At 37.2% G+C, this 15,018-nt stretch overlaps 1 protein-coding gene across 1 annotated transcript in view; it reads right to left on the reverse strand.

Moving 5' to 3' along the window:
• The window catches only part of DPP4 (dipeptidyl peptidase 4), a 39,907-nt gene that overhangs the window by 12,267 nt on the left and 12,622 nt on the right, over positions 1-15,018 (reverse strand). The window contains exons 8-19 of the mRNA XM_059820534.1: positions 14,767-14,887; positions 14,176-14,336; positions 12,203-12,306; positions 8,640-8,775; positions 8,447-8,491; positions 5,700-5,804; positions 5,525-5,592; positions 5,277-5,330; positions 4,676-4,800; positions 3,660-3,707; positions 3,070-3,168; positions 932-1,001 (exon numbers count right to left, since the gene is read on the reverse strand). Of these exons, the coding sequence (XP_059676517.1) occupies positions 932-1,001; positions 3,070-3,168; positions 3,660-3,707; positions 4,676-4,800; positions 5,277-5,330; positions 5,525-5,592; positions 5,700-5,804; positions 8,447-8,491; positions 8,640-8,775; positions 12,203-12,306; positions 14,176-14,336; positions 14,767-14,887 (1,136 nt within the window). The remainder of the gene's footprint in view (positions 1-931; positions 1,002-3,069; positions 3,169-3,659; positions 3,708-4,675; positions 4,801-5,276; positions 5,331-5,524; positions 5,593-5,699; positions 5,805-8,446; positions 8,492-8,639; positions 8,776-12,202; positions 12,307-14,175; positions 14,337-14,766; positions 14,888-15,018) is intronic.

Consider the following 15,018-nt stretch of genomic DNA (forward strand, 5'->3'; position numbering starts at 1 on the left):
GTTTTAAAAGCAATGAAAAAAAACTGTTAGGAATTCTGTATATCAAACTTTGTTTCTGTACACTATGGATCCTGACACTGCTGAAGGAATTTCTGATATCAAGATCATCATGAATCAGAGGTGATCTTGACAAAAGGCCCAGGTAACTCAATAAAAATAGAATCAAAACCAAAGTAAGTCTTAACAAGCAAAGAGCACTGACTGCTCATTAAAGTGTTCAATAGGCATATCAAAAAGTATTGCAGTGCTACCAAAGTACATTATATAAAGATGTATCTAAAAATTAACAGCTAGTTTCCTTATGGAGTCAGCTTTTTGTAAAAAGAGGAAAAGGTTAACATTCTATTTTAATGAATAACTATATTTCAGTAATTTCCAGTTAGAAGAAAACATACCAGCATGAACAGAAGTTCTTGAGGAAGAATGGACCAAACAGCACGTGCTAATGGTCGTGAATTTATGAAAAAACAGCAAATCAAATCCTGACCACAGGATGCCGTTTGCCAACAGCAGCTGACAGTCAAATGTCAGAGAAAATGCAACGTCACACTCACTACTTCAGCTTTAGGATACATGGCTTACTCAAGATTTCATTCTGGAATCTTAATTTCATTGAGTATTATTCCTAATGAACTCTAAGAGCAGAGAAGTAGTTAAGCTAAAGCTAACATACTGGCTTTTAAATCAGATACAGAATGTATCTGCCTCACTGCCACCAGCAAAATATGTGCTTGTTAAGCATTACATCATCTTACAGTACAGGAATCTATCACAAATTGGGATACACCTCATTTTTTCATTCCCTCTTAAAACTACTTCAAGAAGTAATTAGAAAACACGCCAGTTTTGTGTTTCCCGACCTTATTAAGAGCATTTGAAGTAGATGAAAGTGATTATTAACACAACATTGCCATGTAACTTGAAGACTTACACATCAAGGAGCAGAGGGTACTTCTTTGATGAATCAAAATGGGGAGGCAATATCATTTGATACCACAGGTCTAAAAGCAAGAAGAGTTTGACTTAGGTCAGTTCTCCAGTGAAATAATGTGACATGCATTGCAATTCATACAGGAGCACATTTGAGTTACCCCCTAAAAATCAAAAAGTAGTTTAATCTGAACTGTCTTAATACATATATGTAAAAGTTCCTACCTAGTCTAATAACTTTTTAAAAATGTTTTACAGCTAAGTTAGCAGAAAGTCTGGAACTAGAATGTCTACAATAATAATAATAATAATAAAATCTGGGGACTCAACATGCTGTCTCGTAACATTGTTCTACATTACAAGCTTACATGTAAAACTTGGTAAGTCTCAACAGTGGTAAATCTGACACTAGCTCAAAAATGTTTCTCTACTCAAATTTCTCTCCCCACACTAAGAAGAAATTTTCAATATTTTGAACCTGTCAGATAGGCGTTGCGTGACAGTTTGTAAAGCATCCCAGAAACATATCCAAATATCTATTATTTCTCAAGCAACATTGATTCCGGTTCCATCCGTGTTACTCTTTCCACCCAAGTTGGCTGAGAGTTAGCTGAACATTTTAAATGCACATCATGTAAGTTTTGCAAAAAAATTGGCTCGATTGTTCACTCATGAATTTTAAAAGAACTGATGCTGCAAAGGAAACATGAAGCAATGCTGATGGACTGCACTGCAGTAATAGCCAGAGTGCAAGTCTTGCAGAAATTTGTCCAGGTATGAATATGCAAACCACTGAAAAATTAACAATCTAAACCAAACACATGAAAATAATAATTTTAGCTTTTTGCATAATCTGTGTACTCTACAGTCATGGGAGCAGATTTCTTCTTTGATAACATACACGGATTTGTGAGCAGACTTGGAACTTGTAAGTAGGATTACATAAATGGATTTATTTCTCCTATTTGTGACATCAAAAATAGATTCCCCTTACCCAAACACTTTTACCCTGAAGAGATGAAGTAGTAAGAACAAAGAGGAATAAAAAGATGAATATACAACTGATAGCACGAAGAACATCTTTAAACCTCCATCTTGCCTGGAAGATTTCATCTTTATCCCTAGTAAAAAAAGTGACAGAAAAAAAAAGACAGAAAACACAAAGATAAAGAGAGTTATTATATAAATAAGGTTAACAGTGGAAGGAGGGAGGCATCAAAAAGAACAGTTAACAACAACTGACAGAACTCAATACAGTTTGTAAAATATAATACCATTAAGAATATTCATATTATCAAGAAGTTTGTCATTAAGAGAAAAGCTAGTAGCAAAGGCTGGAGCAAGAACAGTGTAGACAGGTACCAGGCCTCCCACTGATGGTCTATCTGATGTTCCTCAGCCTAGGGGCACACCAAGAAAGCTTCTGTACCCAGATGTGCAAATTCAGACGAGCACCACTAGAAAAGCATTAGCAGTTCATTTTCTAGCATTTCACTCTAGTCTGTATTCAGAGGTTTATGTAGTCTTGGAGCATGAACATGCTTTTAAGAACTTGACTATTCAATCCAAATATTCCCCGACACAAAGTCAAAGGTGATCTTGTTGAAATGTAGCCTAAATGATTTTGCAAGCTTTTCCATTTAGATTCCGTGTCCGTTTTTTGGTAATAACTGAACTTCTCTACTGTCCAAACCTGCTAACGCAAACCGAAGGGACTTGTACCTGTAAATTAAGACCTACTTGAATTTATAATTTAATTTAAATTCAACAATGCTTATGAGCTTTGTGCTCCACCCCCCATTCCTCTTATTTATTTATTTATTTAATGTAGTGTTAGGCATTTCTGTTTTTCAGGTAATTATCAAGGAAAAAAAGGAGTTAAACCACTTCTTCACAAAAACATCAAGATACCACACTAGGGAAAAAGCATATTTTAGATAAGAGTATTTTGGGATTTCAGAAGAAAATAGAATTTTTGGAGATGTCCAAAAAGAAAATAAAATCTTGCCTTGCTTCTAAGTGCTGAATAACTGCAACAATCCCTACTACACCCATATTTTCTGTCATGCTTTTCAGCAGAAGGCCTTGAAGCACTTGGTGAAAGGGGGACAGAAAGGTAAAACATGTTTTTGAACTTACTGTATCCTTTGACACTAATGGAGCCGATTTTTTTTGAAGGCATCTGAATATCTTTCAATGAATTTTCCAGTTCAGTGTTATTTTCCAAGTATCTGAGGACTAAGTAACAGAGTAAGAGTCGAAGATAAAATACATTAGTATCAAATGCATTGCTCTTTAATTATGAACCACTTTAAAAATTCAATCTGAGATGATGGCAACCTACATTGCAGTCTTAGTTTACTGCAGTTTTTGCTTCTCCTCTCAGATTCAATGTTTACAATACAGTTTTCTTTCAGTAATTTAGTAACCATAAAGCTGGTTTCCCTGGTTTTCATTTAAATGCAATTTCAGAAAAACTGAACAATTATCCAGTAAATAAGTCATACATTACTCACTGTTTTCTAGCACAATGTAAAAAAATATTAAATAAACTATGAATAAACATATGCCAAGCTATATAATTGATTCTTCTGGTTAACTATACTAGAGCAATTAACTGAAATTAGATTTACCCTTTATAACTGACATTTTAATTATTATACTAAGCAACGGGAACAAAATTAAAATACATTTACAGTGCAATTTTCTGGCTCAACACAATCCCATACCTCGATCATCACTGCTGCTGTGCAGAGTAGATATAGGCAGGCCAGGACCTGTTAATAGAGCACAAAACCTTCATGTTTGCATACTGTCTCAAAACACAACCCTTGCCAAGTGATTGGGAGTGGGTGAATCATAAAAGCTCAGAACTTGTTTTCCTCCAATCTGCACAAGCTGAATTTTAAGTTAGGAGGGCCCAAACTCATGCCAAAGGTTCCCATAAAATATTCAGACTGTCTTGCAAGGTGAGCCACATGATTGTGAGATACTGAAGAACTAAACTTCCCCTCTGTAGCAAAGTCTACCCATCAGTTGTGGACCATGGTTTGGAAATCAGTAAGCCTTGTCGTGGAGACCACAGCAGCCTTCTTCAAACAACCATTTCTACAACCTGACAGAACAATTCCCTATCTGCTGTCTGTGTGTCCTTGTAGCCCATAGATCAAGGAAGATCTTGGCATCTTAAAAAACAACATACATTTCAATTTAAAGGAAATTTTAGAGAAGATTTTTTTCCCCACCCTTTGATTAGTTTATCCCTTGTACTATCTAGCACAAGCACTTACAGGTCAGAGACAGACTACAGTCCCACTGCTTAACTTACGATTATGTTCACTGGATTTTTTTTTTGAACAGCACTACCTATCTTAATTTTATTCCCACATATACAGCACTTCTCTTCACCCAGTCGGTTGCTCGCCTTGCTCCCAGAGCCTCCAAATTCCTTCTACAGACAAAGATCCCCGTGCAGCTCTTGAGGAGATGCACAGCGGACAGGAGCATTTTGCACCTCTTCCAGGTCTACTGATAGATAGAACTGTCAAATTTTATCCTTGTAATTTTTGTCACGGTGCTTTTGAGCCTAGGAGGCAGTATGTTTTTCCGCTGCCAATGCATTTATCCAACAGTATCAACACGTATCATTGTTACGCAGTGCATATCAAGATCTTGACAAAGTGAACTTCCCCACCCAACTAATCAGTGAGTCATGTTTATGTCAATTAATTCCAGATATACTCACCATGACAATCTAGCTTATAATACTGTGCGTCTTTGCTGAAGGACACAGAGTAATACTGGCATCTTTCTTGATTCAGATCACAGCTAACACATTTAGTAGAATTTGGACTGCTTTCCAAGAGCACTCTGCAAAGTAGACGAGCTTAATTTCAGAGATGGAAGACTTTCTTTTCTTTTTTAAACTATGCTAAACAAATGTATGCTTTTTAAATAAGATGACTGTATGAAATATGATAAAATTCAGGAGTAAAGTCCTTATTGATTTAAAAAGTAGAGAAAGCAGACTTTAAAATTTTGAGTTCAATTAATACTGGAATTACAATCATAGCAAAAAAAAAAGCATGAGAGGTTTTTTTTTAGAGGTTTGTTGCTTGAGGATTGGTTGTTTCTTTTCACAATTTCCCTTTATGAACTAAATTTACAGAAAAATATTTTAGTTGTTTTTACAGTTTATACTCCTGCACTGATTTTAATTAAATATCCTATATAGGATCCCACATTAGACTATAAACATCCTAACCTTTTTATTTTGCAATGCTTTTTCTTAAAATGTCTTTTTCATTAATAAATATTTTATTCATACTGCAGCAAAGATTTCTTACTTATAAAGATTTCTTCCTCCTGGCATTCCACCATTTTCATTACTAATGTAGTATCTATAAAAGCAAAACATACTGGTTTTGGTAAAATGCTTACAGTACGTTACAATATTTAAGGGATTATCTTACATGTTTAGATCAGATTTTTAATGACTTAAATTACACTTTCTCCTTTTTCTCCCTCCCTGCTTGCTTAGACCATTGCTACAAGCCCTCCTGATAGGAATCAATATCTTAATTACAATACTTACAAAAAGTTATTGGTTACAGCTTCTATGCTGATTACTTCCCATTTTCCTGTAGTAATAGGTACTGGAGCCTGGAGGGTAGGGGAAAAAAGGCAAGGCAAAAAACTGGAACATGAAGCTCCTCAATTACCAGGAGAAACACAAGGCAGTAGTGACTGTCCTACACCTTATTACTTACCTGTGAGCCATTTATGTAATGGATGTGCTTGTAACCTACTGCATTGCTGAAGACTTTGTAGTAGGTAGCATTGTTGGGTGCAAAGTGAGGGACAGATGGCTGAAACTTGAACACAAGAGACACGTCTATTAAAGCAAACAACAGAACTCCAAAACCAAAATTCTAAAATTTAGGTTTTGGTATCTCTGAACAGGAGTTTCAATACTTAAAACAATGCATTACTGAATGTACTGCAAAAATTTTGTCTACTGACTTAGCAGGTAGAACCTGTAGCCACTACCCTAAAAGTGAACACAGTTAAAATATTTTCTTGCTCCTTAAGCAGCAGAGTTTCCTGAGTATTAGCCCTGGTAATGACCAATGTCCACTCCCACCGCCCTTGAATCTGAAGTCCTACAGGTGTTCCTGGTTTCCTACCATTTTAGGAAACAATATGTGCATCTACTTTTAAAGTCACTGTTTTATTCTGTCCAACGCCAACAGGCAGCTGTAACCTACAGAATGTAAACATTGCAAATACGTGTTTTCCTTGAATTTCCCATTTTAAAACATGTATTTGTGAATTTATTTTTTTTTTAGCTTCACAGTGAAAAATTTCCCCCGTTTTTCGAAGAAAACAAGCCGCTTTCCATGAGGAAATTTTTCTAGTAAGTAGCTGATTACAGAATGCCAGAAACCCCAAACTGGAATGGTATTTTCATGAAGGAACTACCCATTTATCAATTGGGAGTGACGGAAATGAATGGATTCCTTCTACTGTCCATCATCTGGATGTGCTCCACATGGTAGAAAGAAAACCAGAGGAATGAAATTGAGTCGAGTGAAATAAGTTATTTCTGTGATATATGTCCAAAACATGTAAACATTAATTAGGCAACTGACACTATACCCATTTTTGAAATAGAAAGTGAAACAGAAAGATGGAAGTCACTTGCCTCTCGTTACTCAGTAAGCAATGACAGAACTTGAGTCTTCCTAACCCATGTGCTCCAGATAATCTCTCCTTCTTCCCTAGCAATATTTTTGAAAAAAATAACCTGGCAAATATTTTGCTAGCTTCTCCCTTATCACAGCCTTGCTTTTTCAAAGTGTGACTTTCCTTCAACTCAACTGGCAAGCTCTAACTTAGCTCATGACCTGGAAGCCTTATACAGTAACACAGGCTGTTCTGAGTGTTCTTAGATTAAGTATAATTTCATCTCTATTTACAAAAAAAAAAAAAAAAAGACAAAACCACTATAGATATATACAAAGAGAGAAGTATATGTCTATATTTTACACACATATATGATTTACTTAAGTTTGTATATACACTTACATGAATCATATATACCTACACATGTATATACACATCTCTCATATATTTATTAAAAAAATATCCCTTACCAGTCAAGGGTCATTTTATCATCCCTAAGTAGACAAGAATAAAAGAAAGGAATAAATATACCTTTCCTATCCCCTCTTCAATCCTCCCTACTTTCCACTCCCTTCTCAAATTGAGGAATCATACAGTGAGATTATCTTTTTCTTCCAACAGCTCCTAAGATGCGGGTTGTCTCTTTAAAAGAAACAAAAAAACCAACAACCTAGTTTAATGGCACAGACTCGCATTTTGCCCTCTCATTTTGCACAACTGTTTACGAAGTCTGCAGCTTGATCATCACATTGTCTAATTGTGAAGCCTTTGCTGCAGAGAAGCAAAATGTGTCAGCGTTAAGGCCTTCCTTTCCATATCAAATTTGACAGCAGGTGGGTTGATCTCTCATCTTCATACTGCGGATGATTTCATCCCTGCTGTTGCCTCCCTCTTTGCATTTCTTTAAACTTTCATTTTTGACTTCAAAAGTGAATTAGTGACTAAAGCATAATCAGTGTGTGGAAAATGCGGGAGTGGAAAGTGTACTCTGTGTTCTCATCAAAAACTCTGAAACTCATTTCTCCCTCCAAGTCTGAACTTTTGCATCTCTGCTTCACTTCCCCCAGATCTTCTGTGTAGTTCATTAGGTGCCTACTCTCTACCATGTACAAAAGGACTGAGAGGCAGCTTGGAAAGCATCATCCAGACAGTAGCGATGGGTTTGGCAGAAGCGTATGAAAATTTTAGTCTGGTCAGTTATATGCATCTTGTCCCCAGTTCTTGCCAATGGATATTTTGGGTGGGGGGAAAATAAATAAAACCTCAAGGAGAACCTGGAATGGTTTGCTGCAACCTGAAATGCTAAAAATTACTTTTGTCCTCTACGCCTTTCCTCCAATACAATTCAAAGGTTATAGGATACACTTCTTAATACATTTTATCCCCTAGATCATGCTGGAGGTGGCAGGAAGACTGGAGAGTAGCCAGCATAGCTGACAACTCCCCTAGAACAAAGGGAATTCTGAAGCCTCGCTCCTGCACTCCCCTATCTACCTCTACTGAAGGTCAGAATGAAAAAGGAGCACTCTGCTTATTGCCAAGCTGAACATGATGCATGGGTCACAGAGGATGCAGTTACAGCTCCAGCCAAGCTGCACTGTCAGCCCAGCCTGGGAGATCAGAACCCCATACCCACAAAAGCCTAAAACCAGGAGTGGGGTGGCCCAGCGGCTCCATTTGAGACCATTTTTTCCTATAGATGTAAAATGCAACAAGTGACTAGATCAGACCTGCACACAAGAGGCACTGCAACGGGCAAGAGGCTCACGTGAAATTTTCTTAATTATCAGTGTTATTTAGCATTTGGCAGCTTTAGAAATTGAACACTCACTCTGCCAATCCAGCCAGTTGTACTTTCCTCCGTACGTTGTTTCTCCTAAGAAAGAAAAAACAAACAATCCCACAACAATTATGTTTATTTTACATCAGGCTATGTTTCTACAAAGATAAACATACAAAGATACTCTACTCCTTTCTAGTTTAATTTCTCAAGCATTGCGATGCTCCCACCTCATTGTTCTTACCCGTGGACACAACCAGTTTCCAGTAGCATTTTCAAAGTCACAGACTGCGAGGACTGAAAAATTCTGAATTCTTCTGAGCCACTGCAGACAGATCCTTTCATCTGTCACCCATGTTACAGTACTCAAATAATGATCCCTGAAAACAGCAATTGCATTAGATATTTAAAATCCTCTCTGTAATAGCATACTATACACTAGCATTCATCAATTCACTGAGTGAAACTCATCTGGCTATTTTCATTTCAATCTACTCTTCAACGATAAACAACGATGCAAACCTAACTGTGTCATTTTTTTTTGCCAATTGTTTTTGCTGCTAGTAGATGCCTTGGTTATTTTCATTCATACAATAAAGAATTAGATAGTTTGTACATACTCGCTTCCAGAAAGACTGCAATTAAATTCTAACAGACAGATCACTATCCTCTAATGCATGAAATAATAGCTACTCCAGACTGTTCATAAATCTCGTACTATGTGCATCTAGAGAAAATTCTTCTGAATATTAAGTTGTATTAAGTTGTATGGGCCTTAGATTTTGGAATTTTATCCTTAGCTGCATGAAGTTCATTGCCTTTAAGCACCTTCTGAGTGATACGTATCTTTGTTCAATTTAGTATTTATTTCCATTAGTTAGAATGCAAGGAGAGATTGTACCAAGAACAGATATTACTATTTGAATATTTTACTTTCATCTTCAGAATACCAACTAGTTAACATGAAGAACTGGAGTATCTGGAAAAAATATCGTTTTCATGAATATTCCTGTATATTAATTTTAAAAAGGCACCACACAAAATTTAGTGGTTTTGTTTATCATTACGATCTGTTAGATGTACTCGTCTTCTCTTATTTTAGATCTCTCCCATCTCTTAGAAGCCTTCTGAACTAAAATAAAACAAACCTCCCCTCCAAGGCAAGTATACATTTTTAACTGGAATTTGCACATTTGACTTAGTTCCAAGTTCATGTTCCCTTTTTCCCCAAAATTAGTTAACAAAAATGTGTGGGAAGTTTTGTGATGAGAGTGAGTATCTTCGTGATTGGGGGGGGTGGGGGGGTGGCGGCGTGTGGAGAAAAAGAAAACACTACAATTAGCGTGGATGGATTAAAAATATATGCCAACTGGTTACCGACCACTTTCAGGTTTATTTCTAAATTGCAGTTTAGAAATCATGTTTACAAAAGGTCTACTTTCACATTCATATTTGACTGGGAAGTTGGTAGGTCATTTAATTGCTACTGTTGCTGGCTTCAAACAGTATATTTTAGACTAATAATATTATAAAAGCACTCTGCAGGAGCTTGTTTGGGGGGAAAAAAAAAAAAAGAAACTGCCATTCTTCATGTACCTGTAATAGTGGTTTCCCTTGCTTTGTAAAAGGGGAATTAGCCCCAGTTTTTGTTCCTTCAAAGTGAGAGAAGTTAACAATTCTGGAGACTATAAATCATCCATCAGACAAGATGGAGAGTACAAGGAAAAACAAAAAAATTATTTATTATGCTATTATTATAACACAATAAATATTTTAAGGTTATTATAGAGACTAGGAATGCACCTTCAGTTTTCAACAACCCATGAGATGTTAACTAAGTTGCAATTAACTTGAGTATAGAGTACAGCAGTTTTGCATTGCCCTTCGTCATTTGCTGCTGAGCAGGGATATTCCTGCAATCACCGTCTGGAGCTCTCTACTCTGAAGACGACTTATTTTTAGGACAGATCATTTCAGACAAGAAGCATCCATTGCCTTCATCCTCCTGTTAGCCAACAGCACTCCCCTGTACCCATCATGCTAAAAGTGGTGTTTAAACGCTATACGGACTTCACGCTGGTCATTAGTGCAAAAAGCGTCAGGTTTCATCTACCATCTCATCTCCTTGACAAATAATAAAACTTTCTCTCTGAAACAGAAGTGTGCTGTGCCCCCTTCAAACGTGGGGGTACAACCGCTGCACATACAACGAGCTCTGGATTGTGCTGCAACAGGCAATCATTTGCAGGGGCACTGCCCCTCAAAATCCTCACCCAGGCGGGTGGGGTGAGGTATGCCACCAATTCAAACTTAGTTTTATTCAGAATTTAGCTCCAAGGAAGTAAAAACAGATTTAACATTTCCTGTCATAAAATGGTATAAATATACATACTATGCAAATATTCATTAGTTTGTGCTTCCAGGAGCAAAACTACCCGACAGCATGTCGCTTGCCTTTTCCTACTCATGTACTTTTGCTCTTGCAAAATTCCCCAAGATCTGTTCTGCCCACCTCAACATTTGCAGGCTTAACCATTATTTGGATCAGCCGTTGGGAGAAAGAGTGAGTTTCGATCCTTCCACTCATCATTCAAGACATGATTTATCTTTGTATTAATCCTGATTTACAGTGTGTTACATTCATTTAAAAATAGATTAAGTCTATGTAACTCAGGCCTGCGTGAACCAGATGGGTACAAGGCTGGAAGACAAATGATGGTTATTCTCCCCAGGTCACACAGCAGCATTGTTCAGCTTTCATTAGGTGTTAACAAAAGGTAAAACGTGACTGTAAGACAGCAAAGGTCTTAACCAGAACTGACCAAAACATAAAGGGCTTATATAATTCTTAGGCACTGAAAATCTGGAGAAGAACAGTGAACAACAGCTATGTAACATCTAGCTATTGCAGTGTTACTGTAGAGAAAGGATAAAGAACAACATATTCATAAAAACTTGTGTATCTCAGCTAACAGAGACGTTAGTTACACTGTGGTGAGGACTGAAACAGAACAGCACTGATACTCCAGTTACAGCTTTTTGGCCACCATGTACAAAATGCTGGTTTTATGCACTAGCTACAGACCTCTTCTGTTTTTCTGAAGTTTATCAGTATAACCTGTGCTTCCATACCCATCATGTCTGTAAGTGCAAACCTCTAAAAATTTCCACAACACTTAAAAAGCCAAAACAAAACCCACGATCTGGGATACCAAATTCTGTGTGCACGCATTTTAAATCAGTTTAGCTGCTCTTTACAAAATACATTTGTATCATGTTGTGCATTTCCAGTGGCATTTTGAGAAATACAATTTTCCATTTACTGTGAGAGGTGCTGGTTTTCACCATGTTTCCAAAGAAAACAAACATTTTAAGTATAAATCTAAAGACAACCATGATACCTTGCCTTAGCAAGGAGTCTGCTTCCAATGAAATAAAATCTTCACTTACCATTAAGGTTTTGGGTTTTTTTCCCCCCCAGTGAATTGGAATACATATATTATAATTTGATTATACCAAAACTTGCTCATATTAAAGTTGTACTGTGAAATGACTTCACCATAGTTAGACTCCACTGAATGTGATGAGCCAAGAACTTGTCACATTCTGAATATAACATACATGGAATATGCCATCTATATATAATCACTAGGAGGATAATCTCTGTGCAGATTTTCTCTGGTAAATCTTGTTGCTACCAGAGCTGCATGACTGGGGAAAAAAAAAAAAAATATAGGGTGGTCACACATAAAAGCTCCTCCTCTCCCACCAAAAAAACCAAGCAAACATTTAACCAAAATTTCTTACCCTGATTTTATTTCTGCAGGTGGAGAAATTTCAGCAACGCGGACAGCAGAAAGCGAGCTGGTATCCACAACAAAGAATTGCACAGTTGGATTTTTAGCTCCTGCCTAAAAATAAAGTTTTTCATTGTACTTTTGAAGAGAGAATATTCTTGGTGAAATAAGTGTTTGAAGCTATAGACAAAGAAATTACTACAGACAGTCAGGTAGAACCATCCAACTTCAAACATGTGAAAAGACAAGTTCCTAAATGCAGTTCTTAAGATCGATACATAAATTATCCTTTGTATTTTTTTTTTTATAGAAAATGTTAATTATGTATTTCTAGATGAGAAAGACTACATTTAGAAACATTCGTAACTACATAGGCCTTGCAGTACCCAAAGCAGTATTTGACCGTATCTTGTCCCACATGCCATACACAGTATCTAACAGTGAATCAAATACATTGCTAACAGACAGAACAGTGCTTCTTCATGTAAACTGACACCTTACATCAAGTGATCATATAATAGCTGCCTATACAACAAAGCTGTGACTGTAGCATGGACACCACTATTTTTACTGTAGTGCTACTAGGTACTGACAGCAATATAACTGTGTCAGTAAGTACTGCTGCTTTAGAAGTACAAGTTAGTTAGTTAAGTCCTCATCATAACAGCTAAGTAGCTATAGCTGACCCATCTCCAAAAGTCAGCAATATTCCAAACAAAAGGTGGTTTTAATAATAGGTGCAATTTCAATTGGGAGTTCATTCACAGGCGCCACGCTCAGGGCAGAGTCCCTGCAGCTGTCATGGAGCCCAGCGGCTCGCCGTGAGCATCAGTGACCCCTCTCCAAGGGGACAGGCAAAGGCCATGTGCTCCTGAAGCTGTGGGAAGGGTAGGGAGTGACTGACCACGGTTGCTGCAGAGAAAGCTGAGCTTGGCACTAAGAGGACCGTAGGGCCTCTTTACACCAGACAAACAGCTCTATCAGTCGAGTGATCAGCTGGCTGTCAGCTGTTCTGTCCCAGTTAATCAAAAGAGTGAAAACATCTTTCTGAGCCAGCCTGGTTTCAACCCATGTACTCCTTCCCAGCAATGGGGATGCCCAGCATTGTGGGGGTGAGCATATTACAGAGACCAGCAGTGAGACCCACATTTGTATTGCAATTCAGCAGTATAGTACAATTGTTGTACTCCAAGCATAATTTGTACTTGTATTGTGTCTTAAGTGCATTGCCGTGTCGTTCTGCTAAATCAAAATCTCGTGTAATGTCAAATAACTTCACGCTGGTAAATCTTGTAGTAAACATTAAACCCTCCACATGTAAAGTATCTGAAAGAACCTGTTTGGACCGTATTGGCCTCTGACTCACACCATTTAGCCCAGTGCCAGCTGTGCCATGAGCAGTGGGCAGAAGTCATGTGGAGAGGAAGGGGGAGGAGAAGGAGCTGCATGCACGAAAGGCTTCACTCTCACAGCTGAAACTGAAAGAGCTGTATGTGTGGGCAAAGAAACTCCATCAGCAGATTCTTCCCCTTCATCTCAATATAGGAAGCATCCAACAACTAGAAATGCTACATTAGTTGAAGAAGATTCCATTATCAATACCACGTACAACCCTAACATAATGTACATCTGCCAAACACTTTGTACCAACTTCAATTCCCCAAATGTTTTTTATCTCAACATCTACTTGTGCTCAACATCTACATTGTGCTGCAACAGGCAATCATTTGCAGGGGCACTGCAAATCTCAAAATTTTCTGGTGAAACAACAAAACCTTAAATCGTACTTTTTTTTTTTTTTTTGCTTTCCTCGGGAGATAATAAAATACTTTAACACTGCCAGATGCTGTTGACTTCAGAAAGAGTAATCACAGCAAGCTGTTGAGGAGAGACAGACAATATTTTCATTAGCAGAAACTGATTAAATGAGACTACTCTCTTAATGAAACTGCAGAACAACCATGTTTAATAAATAACACAGACCTTGGGATATGGGATTCTAATGGTCTTTGGATACTGCAAGGTGTCCTCAGAATAAAAGGAATACTCTATAACAGGAACTTCTGTATCATTAAATGCTGCATATGCCAGAAAATTGCCATTTGGAGACCACCACAGAGCAGAATGGGTGCCAAACATTTCCTCTGAAAGAGATGAAAATGCATTTAAGTTATAATTGTTAAGTTGGCTCTTCTATCCTAGGTACTGTTCTCATTAGTTTTAATAGGATTTTTTTTTTTTTAATTGAAGTTCAGATACCAGAGTGCAGACTGTTTGTTGGGGTTCTGAAATGAGATGTTAGATCAATGCTTATAATCTATCATATGAAGCTAATTCAGACACTATGATTTCCAGTGACACACTGCAAGTTAGGTGAACTCATTTCCATTCTTAGATCCTCACACTAGTCAGGTATTAAGCTCAGGTAAGGATGCATGCTTCTGTTAAAATACAACTGACATTATTTTGAACTTTTCAATTATAGGAAATGAGATAACAGTTATAATAAAGTAATTACAAGAAACCAAAGTTTTTACATCATAATGCAAAATAAAATATACTTGACATAGTTACCTTCATATACCCAATCTGGTATTCCGTTGAAAATTTTATTTTCTTCTCCATTTGTAGTGATTTGCACAGGTTCTGCTGTTGGTGAAGCTTTTACATAAATATTATTATTCCAAACATATGCCTGCAAAACATCATTGTGATTACAATTAGAGTAAATCCTACTTCCTGCCTTTGCCTCATCTAGTGGGAAATTTACGTACATCAGATGACATAAACTGTCTTTGAAAGCTGCATTTCACCAAACATCACTGA

Source organism: Gavia stellata, chromosome 8 (genome assembly GCF_030936135.1).
Source record: "Gavia stellata isolate bGavSte3 chromosome 8, bGavSte3.hap2, whole genome shotgun sequence".
NCBI lineage: Eukaryota > Metazoa > Chordata > Aves > Gaviiformes > Gaviidae > Gavia > Gavia stellata.